This window comes from Lissotriton vulgaris, chromosome 3_1, assembly GCF_964263255.1.
Source record: "Lissotriton vulgaris chromosome 3_1, aLisVul1.2, whole genome shotgun sequence".
NCBI lineage: Eukaryota > Metazoa > Chordata > Amphibia > Caudata > Salamandridae > Lissotriton > Lissotriton vulgaris.
In genome coordinates, this window is record NC_141689.1 from 1620323179 (window position 1) to 1620336687 (window position 13509).

A 13509-nucleotide genomic window follows, 5' to 3' on the forward strand; every position below is an offset into this window, starting at 1 on the left:
GTCTGCCTTTCTGTGAATGGTGGGGAGTGGGCAGTGATTCAAGAACTAGTTGCCAGAGAGGGGTATTCATTTCTTACCTAGCCTTACATGTGGGATTCCCTGAAATAGGCAGGACGTGTACCAGGTCAGAGTCTGTATTAGCGAGGACATGCTCTTTGAGGAGCTGAAGGTGACATTTACATGTGGGTTTCTGTTTTGTCTCGAGTCTGAGTGTTAGCTTGAAATGAAACAAATTTCATTTTCTTAGAGCTGTCTTTCAAGAAGGAACACAAGCATGAGATTATCAGAAAGGCCTGGCAGGGTAGGTCACTCGTAACAAAACGTACTGCTAGGTCAAGAGAACACCATGCCAATTATCGCCCTAGAGTAGAACATTAATGAAGAAGTTTATTGATTGGGTGTGGGGAGTGGTAAAAGTGTGGGAAGGAAGAAGTACAACGCTTTCCATAGCTTTAGGGATCACTGGAAGGTTTATTGAATGAACTTATGAATAAACAGTTCTATTATATGCATTTTAAAATCATTCACATATTACCGCAGTTTTGTTTAAAAGTAAAAACGTGCAAATCACTAAACCTGTTATCGAAATAGCCCATCTTACGTCATTTAGCCGTCCTTGAGGTTGATAAACATTTTATAATGCTCACTGACTATGCAAATAGCAGCTGGCCCAGAAATATGGTCTAATCACATATGCTGTACTGTCTAGAAGGCCTTCCTGCGATTAATATATTTGCTTTTGAAATATAACAACAAAAGACTTATAACACCAACTTGTGTAGATGAGTAGCTATGTACAGCAACTGTGCTACGGTGATAGTCGTTCTGATTTTGTGCCTTTGAAGCAGTATGATATGGCAACATATACTGACGTGCACCCTGCCTCGACAATCATGAGTTTTAAATACTTGGCCTTACGATCTTATTAACTCTTATCCTCTTATTATCCTCTTCTATCGTTATTTAAAATCAGCTTGAGTCACCTTGAAAAGTGACATGATTTTTTATTTCAGGCCAACGGATGTTATGTTGTTATGTTATGTTATTCAGGTTTGTAAAGCGCACAGATACTCAACAGAGTGTCCTGACGCTAAGGCAATGGGAGACCGGCCAGGGCACCGAGGTTAGCTGTTAAAGAGCCAGGTCTTTAGTTTCCTCGTGAAGATGTCCAGGTTGTGTGCTAGACGAATATCTAATGGAGAGTGGATCTAGATAGGAAAAGGATCTCCCGCCTATTCTAAGGCGGTTGGTGCAGGGCACTCTTGCAAGGTGCGCAGAGAAAGAGCACAGGGTGTGTGTTAGAATGTATTTGCCTATACCTCGCTCTGAGTTAGGACGCGCTGTATCATGCATGGCCTTATGCATTAGGACCATAGCCTTAAAGACCACCCTGTTTTTATAGGGGGACAGTGAAGGGCCTTCAAATGAGGGGTCAGGTGAGACCTAGGTGGAAGTCTGAGTAGCGGCCTCACCGCCGAATTTTACCCCAACTGAAGTCTGTTGAGAAGATAATCAGGGATACCAAGGTAAAGAGCATTCCCATAGTCCAGTCTCGTCGTGATCAAGGCCTGCACCACCTTTCTAACAGCAAACTCAGATAGAAGCGGTAAGAATTTCTTCAACATGCTGAAGCAGGAGCCAACAAGAGCTTGAATCTGAGGTTAGAATGAAAGGGAGCTGTCAATTCTGACCCCTAAGTTCTTGACTCAGTTTTGGGAGGAGCCGGGGTGTGGCATATCACTCAGCCAGCAGGTTTCCTCTAAGTTATAAGGGACATGTCCGAAAGTCACAATCTCAGTTTTATCCAGATGTCACCTCAGATGGTGCAAATCCAGCCAGTGAAGCTCCTTGATGAGACACCAAGAAATAGGCGTCCCGACTAAGTCCTTTTCCTTCTCACAAACAAAAAGACCCTGCGTAAGAGATGACTTTTGCACCTAGGGACGATCCCTATCTCATACAGGCACTCAAGCAGCTCAAAGTGGGGCATTGTGTAAAAAAAAGCTGTTGCATGGTCCAAAAGTATTATAATGACTTTGCCTACGGTATCTAGCGTGTTCAGAACATGTTCAACCAATTCAAGAAACGCAGTCTCTGTGCTAAAATGAGGGTGAAAATCGTACTGGCTGGGGTGAAGTATTTTATTATCTTCCAAGTAGTACGAAAGTTGGTAATTAACTTCTTTCTCCAGAATCTTCAAAAAGGCAGGAAGAAGGGTAATGAGCCTATAATTTACCACTTGCTTGGGATCCCCTGCCGTTTTTTTTCAGCAGCAGAAGCACTTTTGACTTTTTCAAGGCTAGTGGGACCACTCCTGTAGCCAACAATGTATTAAATATGTTGTTCACTGTAGAATTAATAGAATGGGCCGCCATCGTTAGCACAGTAGTTGGGACTAGGGGCATCTGAACACACTTTTAATATTTTTTTAAATTGCACTGCATTTGAATCTGATGTGACTGTGACTATTTTATATTTGTTACACGCCACACTTTACTTTAAATCACGGGTCTGAGAGGTCCCTTAATTGAGGCAAACCTTCCTCTATCGCACTAGGTGTCACGGAGACGGTTCCTCATTTGGGATGTGGGGCTCTAACTTTCTCCTCTTCTGGGCTGAGATGTTTGAGAGGCACCATCTTGGTTGGTGCGCTCTCTAGTCGTCCTGCCCTCATTGGGAATAGCAACCTAATAATCAAGGTTTTTATGTATTTATGAAGTTAATTTCCATCTCTAACTTAGTCTATCACAGATCCAAGATCTGATTTAGAACGAAACATGAGGTATATCAAGATATGTTTGTCCACTAGTGGGGAGTGACACCGGGCATCCTTCCAATAAAATCCTACTTGAGGGCCGCAGTCCATGTCAGTGACAATCTTCTATTGCCTTCGATGGCTCTCTCATGCTAGTATATCTATATTTGTATTAAGGCACCCAAAAAATATAGGTGATAAAAATGGGTGTAGGTTCTTAATATTGATACAAAAAACATGAAATGTTTGGAATATTTTTTTCAAAATATCGAAACCCAACATTTCGACAAGTAAATTTGTATAGATTTTCTCTACCTAACTCCAAATATAAGTACCATGAGTATATATATATATATATATATATATATATATATATATATATATATATATATATATATATATATATATATATATCTTCAAGGCCCAAGGATATGGAGTTAAGAATAGTGCATGTACCTCTTTATATTGTAGGTTTCGATATTTTAGTCACAATATGTGACCACTCGATATTCCTGCTTTTGTATTACAATCATAAAAATGGAAGAGCTTGACTTTATACTTGAGTGCAGTCTATGCATCATCCATCGCTTGCCCATCTTGAATTCTTCAAAATCTTTGAAGGGCTCCAGCCACCCTCAGGGTTTATCATTGACCAAGGGAAAAGATGCTGTTTCATAAATCAGAGTTAAAGATGGAACTGATGTACAGATAGATCTTTTCTCGCTGTAATCAGATTTTACTTAAATACAAGGAAAATTTTAATGGAGTCATACTAAATGGAGCAACTTTGTGTTTTTTCCTGTTTGTTGTCATAAAATATTCTTGACTAAGCCTCTCTGATTGTGCCAGTAATCTGTATTAACCAATAGGTGTAATAGACCGTAAAATGCATATGTTAAACTGCTTGTGTGTACATTCCTCAATTTCAGAAGGAGGCTGCATTCAACGTTGCTGCCAAGCCTGTCATGTAGAGGAAGAATAGCAGATGCCAAAATCCTGCTTTGCTTTAGGCCATTTGTTGCAGCCAATCTTTGGAGACTGGCCTAGCTTGCTCAATATTTTTTACTCTCGCCTAGATATGGTTAGTAACCTGTGCCACAATCCTTTGTTTCGGAACTGAACTCCGTTGACAATTTCCATAGCTGTACAGTAGTCAATACTGCAGACATACATTTAAGTATTCTCCTCTACCAAACAAAGTTAAAATCATGAGGTTACCTCTAGTGGAAAACTTATTCTGAAAATTATTTGGGTTGAAGCTGATTGGCTGATTTTCCGAGGGCTAGAATTCTAATCTTTGGAGAAAAAGTTTGGAAAAGATTTTAGACTCAATCAATCAGGCATTTATAAAGCACGGCAAATCACCCATGAGGGTCTTGATGTGCTGAAGCTGTTTGGTCAATCAAACATCCAGGTCTTGAGTACCTTTCTGAATTGTTGGAGCAACGGAGTGGTCATGAGGTGCACAGGGAGTTTCCAAGACTTGGCTGCAAGGTGCGAGAAGGAGCGTCCTCCACTTTTGGCTTGGCAGATCCGTGGTGTGTCTGAGATGGAGAGGGAAGTTGACCGAAAGTGTCTGGTTGGTTGATTGAAGGACTGGCATTTGTTGATGTATGTGCAAGGCCTTGTAGACGTGGGTCAGCATCTTGGACAAGCATCTCTTCTGAATTGGGAGCCAGTATATTTTCTTGAGATGGGACCTTTTTGGGAGGTCAAGTATGAATCTTGCCACTGAGTTCTGTATTGTCTGGAGTAGTTTTAGAGGTGTGCATTTATTCATACATAGAGTGTGTTCCCGTAGTGCATTCTGCTAGTGATGAGGGCCTGCATGACAGTCCTTCTGGTGTTAACTGGGAGCCACCTCAAGATCTTGTGGAGCACGCGAAGGTTGTGGAAGCAGGTGGATAGACTGTGTTGACTTGTTTCTTCATGGATAGCATGCTATCCAGGATGATCCTGAGGTTCTGGGCGTGGTCTGTTGGGGTGGGGGGGAGGGGGGGGGGGGCTGCCAAGCTCTGCAGGCCACCATGTGTCGTTCCATTGTGTGGTGTTGTTCCCATAGATGAGGACTTCCATCTTGTCTGTGTTGAGTTTCAGATATTGATCTTTCATCCAGTTCTTGACGTTCATCATGCTTTTGTGGAAGTTAGCTTTTGTGGTGGAGGGGTCTTTGGACAGTGAGAGGATGCGCTGTGTATCGTCAGCGTAGAAGATGATGTTGAGTCAGTGTGATCTGATAGTGTCACACAGGGGAGTCATGTAGGAAGAGGATGGGGCTGAGCGAGGATCCTTGGGCGACTCCGCTGATGCTCTTCTTTGGCTCTTAGGTGATCGGTGGGAAACTTATACTTTGTGTTCTGCCGGTGAAGTATGAGGCAATCCATTTGAGGGTGTTTCCTTGGATGCCAATGTGGTGCAGTCTGTTGATCAGGATGTATTGATAGAGGACCAGGAGGATGAGGGCTGCTGTTTCCCCGTGGTCCAGGAGGGCTCTGATGTCATCGGTGGCTGTGATCAGGGCTGTCTCAGTGCTGTGGTTATATCAAAATGTGGATTTGGAGGGTTCCAGGAGGCGTAGTCATATAGGTGTTGGGTGAGTTGCTGGTTAATCACTTTTTCGAGGACTTCTGCTGGATAAGGAGCGGAGAGTTGGGCTGGTAGAAATGTATATTGGCTGGGTCTGTTGAGGGTTTCTTTAGTAAGGGCCTCATGTCCATGTGTTTCCAGTCATTAGGGAAGGAGGCCGCGGTGATAGAGGTGTTCAGGGCCTTCCTGAGCTGCTCACTGATTGTCTTACTTCTGAGGTCGAAGATGTGGTGGGGACAGAGGTCTGTGGGTGCTCCAGAGTGCACAAAGCTCATTGTGGAGACAGTATCTTGCGTGATGAGGAGGTCTCAGTGGGTAGATGGTGTTGGGGTTTGTGTTCATGGAAGTGAGCAGATTGATTCTGTTGGTGGCGGAAGGTTGATGTCTGCAATTCTCATAGATGGCCGAGATTTTGTCATGGAAGAAGTCAGTGATGTTGTTGCACATTTCCTAAAAAAGGAGTGATGTTGTTGGGCTGTGGGATTGCTGAACTTTCATACTCGCAAAGAGTTCCTTGCTGTGTTTAGTGCTGACTTCGGCGCAGACTGCCAGGGCATTCGTCTTAATTTCTTTCAAGAGGCGGTGGTACTGATTCAGAGCAGTCCTGAAGGCAGTGCAGTCTTCCGTTTTTCTGCTGAGGCGCCATTTCCTTCCAAGTTGCCGGCAGTTGCATTTGATGGAGTGGAGTTCCTCAATGAACCAACTAGCTCTTTTTAGCTTTATAAAGAACTAGCAGCCCGTCACCGACGTTGTCCGGGTATGAATTGCTGCCGGCCAGTAGTATATTGTTTTGTAGGATTTCATTTTGATAGCATTTCTTATCTGTGACAGGCCTGTGAAATGCTCCAATTCACAGTGCACTGCTGATGCACTTAAGAGTGCGCGTTCAGTAGTGTGTGAACTCGAGTTTCCCTACTTTATTTTTCCTTGCAATATTATATAGCGCGAACTCGACAACCTGGCATGAGCACAATTTACATTACAGAAGAACACATTCCTGTGTGGTAGGCACTGGGAGACAACGTGATTTGCCTGGAATCACAGGATGTTGAGCTGATGCCGATATTCGAACGTAGCTCCCCAGCTCTAAAGTTCGCAATTCTAGAACTTGTGGCGGGAGGTGTGTCTAAAATCGTATGTCAGTGCTGGCCATCAATGAGAGAGACCTGTGCATTTTTCAAATTGGTGGTGAAAAAATATGAGTATGTTGCTGGAGATGTGGGCCGCCGTGCCACCAATGTGCTTACCGGGGAGGGTAAACCCCCATAACTCCGCATACTTTCATTACGAAAGTACCATGACTCCGCAATGCCATTATAACGCATGGCATTACATTTTATATGCTTTTACCACGCATACATTTACAATGAAATTCGTTGTAAATGCATGAATGGTAAAAGCATGTTTTTTTAATGTTTGGATAAGGTAAGTAATGGTATAGGGGTATATGTTTTGGGGTACTGAGGTATATGTTTTGGGGTGTTTGGGTATTTTAAGGGTTCAGATTTAGTTTTGGGTTATGGGGTACAGGGTTAGTTTTATGGTGTAGTGATAAGTATGGGACTCGGGGTACAGGTGTATTTTTAGTGTTCAGGGCTAGGTATGGGTTTTGGGGTATAGGGGTATTTTTAGGGTTCAGGGCTAGGTTTGGGTTTTGGGGTACAGGGGTATTTTAAGGGTTCATGGCTAGGTTCGGGTTTTGGGGTACAGGGGTATTTTTAGGGTTCAGGGCTAGGTTTGGGTTTGGGGTACAGGGGTATTTTAGGGTTCAGGGGTAGGTTTGGGTTTTGGGGTACAGGGTTATTTTTAGGGTTCAGGGCTAAGTTTGGGTTTTGGGGTACAGGGGTATTTTTAGGGTTCAAGGGTAGGTTTGGGTTTTGGGGTACAGGGGTATTTTAAGGCTTCAGGGCTAGGTTTGGGTTTTGGGGTACAGTGGTATTTTAAGGATTCAGGGCTAGGTTTGGGTTTTGGGGTACAGGGGTATTTTAGGGTTCAGGGGTAGGTTAGGGTTTTGGGGTACAGTGGTATTTTTAGGGTTCAGGGCTAGGTTTGGGTTTTGGGGTACAGGGGTATTTTTAGGGTTAGGGATAGGTTTGGGTTTTGGGGTACAGGGTATATTTATAGGGTTAAGATGGGTTAGTGTTTAAGGGTGTGGGGTATTTTGACCTTTTACATGCTAATGACGAGCTGAGCTCGTCATGAGGCACGGTGCTCCGGTGCTCATGATGAGCACAGTTCGTCATGGGTCGTGGAACGCTCAGGTGCAGGGAGAATTCCCCTGCTGTGCTGAGTGTTCCACAGGAGCCAATGCACCTGTGCACAGGAGCACTGTAGCTCATGACGAGCTCAGCTCGTCATGAGCATGCGGGCGCTGTGCGCGCCCCCTCCCCTCCAGCACAGCGGGGCAATTACCCCCGCAGCAAATGGGTTAAGAAGTAAGGGTGGGTTATGATTATGGGGTGCAGGGGTATTTAAAGGGAGCAGGGTGGGATTAGCACATAATATGAGATATGGCATGAAGGGCGGAACGTACCACACGCCCCCAGAGTTTGTCACGCCCCCAGCACACGCCCACAGCACAACACAGACACGCCCACAAGGGACTACTTTGCTGGCACGGTTCTTTTACCTTTTAAATGTATATGGTGGGCGTCTGCATAGCCTATGTCCTTCTGCTGCAACTGCCCTTTCTAACGCTGTATTGGGTGTTGTGATTGGTGCTGTGGTTCCTGAGATTACCCGCCTCAAAGGTTTGGGCTCTCTCTTTATTATATTAGTATGGATATGGATAATACAGTGCTGACATTTGTTGTTGATTTGGTTTCGTTTCACTTGCTTTCTAGCTCAGTGCAAGCCAGGAACATTTTCTTCCAATGGTCTTGAGACATGCGAGTCCTGTCCACTTGGCTCATTCCAGCCAGCCTCTGGCTCCAGAAACTGTGAAGCCTGTCCAAAAAGGATGTCGACCGTGAAAAGGGGCGCTATTGACGTATCTGAATGTGGAGGTTGGTCATTTTATGCTACTAATGTAACACTGTGGAATGAAATTTGAACGAATTGCTACTTTTATTATTATTGTAGGTGCGAGGGAACTTAAGAAACTGTAATGCTGTCATGCATTGATTTTTGGAGGTCACAAACACTTAAAAAATGCAGAATGGTTTACAACGGCCAACAACTAGAATCATGTTACCATGAATATTAGGTGCAGCTCTGTCAGTTGAGGTAGCACACATGCACAAATCAGATGGACATGGTTTTTGGACAGGTGGATAGTCAAACAGTGAAATGGAATAGTGATGCTCGTACGGAATTAAACCTAGTCTAGGATCTGGAAAGACACTAACACATGGGCAAAAATATGTTTTGGACTTTCTGCAAAGAGCTACATACACTGTGAACAGTTCTTTAAGGCACCTTGATACAGGGAGGGACAAAAAACTGCACCAGCATGGTACAGATGGAAACTAGAAATAGACATACATGAGCACTGGTACAGGTAGACATAAACACTGGAACCACCAAGACACAGACACTGTTGTAGGGTTATATACATACACAGTGATAGTGAAGAAAGAAAGACATCAGTAGACAGTTGGGCTGGGAGAGATGTAAACTGAGCCAGGGACACACACGTGGAAACGGAAATACACAGACATAAGCACTGGTACAGGTAGACATGGACACAGGAATTCCAATACACAGACGTGATATGGAGACACATGCAATACAAAGGAGAGGCGTATGAAAAGGCGTTATCCAGACAGCTAACGTTCCCCAGCAGCACATATACTGTGTTCAGTGAACAAATACATGTTCTGCCCAATAACAATGTTATTTGTAACAGGTTTACATAGACTATCACATTTATTGTCACAGAGCAAAGGTCACATTTAATGTTATTGCCAAAATAGAGGGTAACTTACTTGAGAAAACTCTGTATTATAAAGTCCAGAGTCACTTCACAGATTAACCCAACTGAAACCATACTACCAATCCTGGGTTATTGCGATGTTACCTCCCTGCTTGGATTTAACCCCTTTGCTTTGTTTATGGTTAATTTTCTTTTTTATAATTACCGTCCAAAAACTGACATAAAGCAAACATGCAGTTCCTCTCAGTGGAATATGCTGTTTATTATCATTGTTGAGGGAAGGGAGGGGCATTGTGACCAACTCTAGGCTTCACACCTTGTGACTATGCACCTCTTCATACTCAAAATTACACTCTGAACATCTGAATATATAAACAAGATATTTTAAAGTAACTTCGATAATAAACGAAGAGACAGACATTTCTAACTACAGGGCAAAGATCAAATCTCATGTAACTATAATAGTAGAGACGAGACGGATGCTCATCATCACCTCACTGCTTCACACTACGGGCCTGTGCAATGGCGTTGCGGTTTGGACCTGCTTAAATACCTGGATTTATAACTAAGACATAAGAAAGAACAACAATACATTAACCATGCATAAGAACATGCAAATATCAATACACTATAATTCACAATTTTTTTAGGTAGGACAGAGACAGGAGGGACCATTTGTGGTATTTGCCTCAAATAAGTCATTTCCCTTCCACATGCACAGTCATGGTAATGAAATGCATTATACTCTCTGTTGACCTGCATATCAGCATATTTGGTTTATACCATGCTGTTCTTTCAGGTGCCTATACAGACCGCTTTTTAAGCTGAACCAGAGGACAATCCCATTGCATAAGGTCACATTGTGACGGAGTGATGATCTAAGGTAGAGCCAGATCCAGAAGGCCTAGAAGATGCAGCACTGCTAATGCAAAACAAGGGCTTTGACCTTTGCACTGTAGTCTTAAATGTCAGAATTTACATTCACTACTACATCTGATCCAAATAACATGTTTTAATGGGCAACATTTATTTTTACTGTATTGGTATATATATATATATATATATATATATATATATATATATATATATATATATATATATATATATATATATATATATATATATATATATATATATATATTACCTACTGGCTATCGCCAGTAGGTATATATAGTTAGGATTAATTCCCTATGGGATTTCTGAAAATTCTATGTCTAATAACTTTGGCGTTTGTGGACGGAATCGGCTGAAATTTTCAGGGAAATGGCACATTTTGTTTCTGAGCAGCCCCTGAAAATTTGGTGGGGTTTCGTCAAGGGGGGGCTGAGAAAAAAGGGGGGTCCCAAAACACGTTTTTTACATTGAGTTTTCCATAGGGCGGTTGGACTCACTTTTAGCTCGAACGGCTGAATGGATTTGCACGAAACTTGGCAAAATTGTAGGGACTGTTAGCCCGATGTGCCTTTGCTAGGTCTCAATATATGTGCTTCAGTGGATTTTGAGAAATTAACGTTTAAATCAAGATATATATCTGTAACAGCGCTCCGGGCAGCGATCCGGTCCGCTTACTTTTCGCGTTTCGGAACTTTGCGCGCAGAAAGCTGATTGGCTCTCCGGTGTCTGTCAACATTCTAAACAGTCCGGAGCGGCCGCCATCTTGTCTCTCGGTAGGATCGAGAGAGAAGAAGAGGTGAAAAACGAAAGGGGAATTTAATGAAAGGGCGCAAGGTATCCCCCTCTTGACCCCCTAGGAATGTTGTTGGGGTTATTAAAGGGTCCCGTGGGGAAAAGAAAAAAAAAATGATTTTTCACGGTAGAAGCGCTTCACGGGCCGCGAACTGGGCCGCAAACTGGTAGCGAAACGGGAATTCGCCATTTTGTGCTTCGTTAATTAATTTACTAGGTATAAGGGGGTGCGGGAGACGTATCCTAATCCCCTATGTTTCCTGAGGGTGGCTGAGGAGGCTGATATATGTTGATACATCTCTTCCAGCGGCTGTGCGTGAGCTTTTTTTTTTTGCTGCGTGACAGTCCGGAGAGGCCGCCATCTTGTCTCTCGGTAGGATCGAGAGAGAAGAAGAGGTGAAAAACTAAGGGGGAATTTAATGAAAGGGGGCAAGGTATCCCCCTCTTGACCCCCTAGGAATGTTGTTGGGGTTATTAAAGGGTCCCGTGGGGAAAAGAAAAAAAAAATGATTTTTCACGGTAGAAGCGCTTCACGGGCCGCGAACTGGGCCGCAAACTGGTAGCGAAACGGGAATTCGCCATTTTGTGCTTCGTTAATTAAATTACTAGGTATAAGGGGGTGCGGGAGACGTATCCTAATCCCCTATGTTTCCTGAGGGTGGCTGAGGAGGCTGATATATGTTGATACATCTCTTCCAGCGGCTGCGCCATCTTGCCTTTTTTCCAATGCCACAATTTTGTCGTGCACGGCAGCCATTTTAGATGCCAGGCTGGTCCCAGGCTATCACCTACCCCTGCGGATGTAGTTTATGGCCCCAGCTGTAGAGAATTCAGACATGCCAACCCTCCCGATTCAGGCGTGTGACTACTGATTTCAGTGCTAGTCTCCCGCCTCCCGATTTCTGCAAGCAAAAACCCGGGGGCATATTACGAACAACTAGCGATAATTTTTGTCTCTAACTTGTTTAGAGACAAAAATTATCGCCGCACATCGGCGATTTTTATCGCAGATAAACCTTGCTATTATCGCAGAAAAGTCAGCGATATTCATGTATTATCGAGCAAATGCTCTTAGCCATGTTATCCACCTCCCATTGGATAACATGGCTAAGAACTGCTCAGGGCAGGTGTTAGATTTTGGAGATATTCGCGCCTAGCGCGAATATCTCCAAAAGTTGGTAATAGAAGATAGCGATGTTAGGGACTGTTTCCAGTCGCTAACATCTTGGCACGCCACTTTGCATGTCATTAGTGATAAGTATCACTGACATGCAAAGCGGGGCCCAAGATGGTCGCTATCTCCTTTTAGCTGTCACTAACTGGTGTTAGCGACAGCTTGGTAATAGGGAGATAATTTTATCTCCGCTTTCATGGCTTTTAAAGCCAAAAAAGCGGAGATAAACCCCCTTGATAATATGCCCCACGATTCCTTGGGGGTTTCAGCTGACAGGGCTTGGTATTGTGTTACATGGTAATTTTTCCAGGAAACGTCAGAGGGTCGATGCAGGGGTTCTAGAAGAGGTGATAAACCATTTAAGCCTCATGAACAAGCGCATGGTCTTTTAAAGATTTGTGAAGTACTCGGGGCGGCGGTGTGTGTGTGCCCTCTTTCAGGAGCGGGCGGGGGGGCACTGCCAGCAACTTGCCAGGTCAGGTAGTGTTCAACACGTGCATCACCCTTTCTCTGCCTGCTATTGCGCTCCATGCTTCGGAAAGGTAAGAAAAAGAACGTGCATTTGAGTTTGAAATGTCCGATCCTGCAGCAGCACACTTCCAAAGCCCACACATGACAATAACCCGATTCAAGGCCCCATTCACCCGTTTTAAAAAAAATAGATAACACTCCAACAAAGTAAGATTATAAAACTTTATTAACTATTAACTATAACGAACGGAACAAAAACTAAAAACATTTAAACATTTTTCAACACAAAAAGCAACAATGGTTAGAAGCTGTCTTTTGTGCGAATAGTCCCAAGGCAGCACAACGTGCAGAGTTCTGGACGGCACCCAGGTGATGTCGCCTGGGTGCCGCACTGGTTTTGGGATCCTACAATGCAGCACAGAAAAACAGCGTGGGGCGTCCCGGGTGGTGCGGGGGGAGGCCTCGTCAGTAGCGGTCTGTTGTGCGAATAGTCCCAAGGCAGCAGAACGCGTTGAGATGTTGATGGGACTGTGTCCAGTGTCACATGGCTGACACAACATGTACGACAGGCACCCAGGTGATGTCCATTAAACTGCCGCACTGGTTTTGGTATCCTACAATGCTGCTCCGAAAATTGGCGTGCGGCGGCCCGGGGGTGGGGGAGGCGGCGTGAACGGGCCTCCCCAGGTGGCGGCCATCTAGCTGAGTTGCGCCCGCTCTTGCGGCTACAGCGTCTCGCTCACCATGTTGTTGAGTTGCTCCCACTCTTGCAGTGCAGCGATAGGCGGCTGCCACATGGCTCTTAAAATGGCGGACGGCTCCTCGGTTTTGGGCCTGGTCCACTGAAATGGCCCTGGGACACCTTGGAACTCGGACGCTTGCCTGCTAGGGCTTGGGCTCCATTCTCGAAAAGCGTCCCCTCAGCCGTGAAGATTCTACAAAAGTCTTGGGGGCCCCCGACTC

General features: G+C 44.3%; 1 protein-coding gene across 2 annotated transcripts in view; it reads left to right on the top strand.

Moving 5' to 3' along the window:
- SVEP1 (sushi, von Willebrand factor type A, EGF and pentraxin domain containing 1) overlaps positions 1-13509 on the top strand; it is a 1018759-nt gene that overhangs the window by 540936 nt on the left and 464314 nt on the right. For both annotated transcript variants that reach the window (XM_086962106.1, XM_086962105.1), the window contains exon 18: positions 8185-8346. In XM_086962106.1, coding sequence (XP_086818232.1) covers positions 8185-8346 — 162 coding nt within the window. The remainder of the gene's footprint in view (positions 1-8184; positions 8347-13509) is intronic.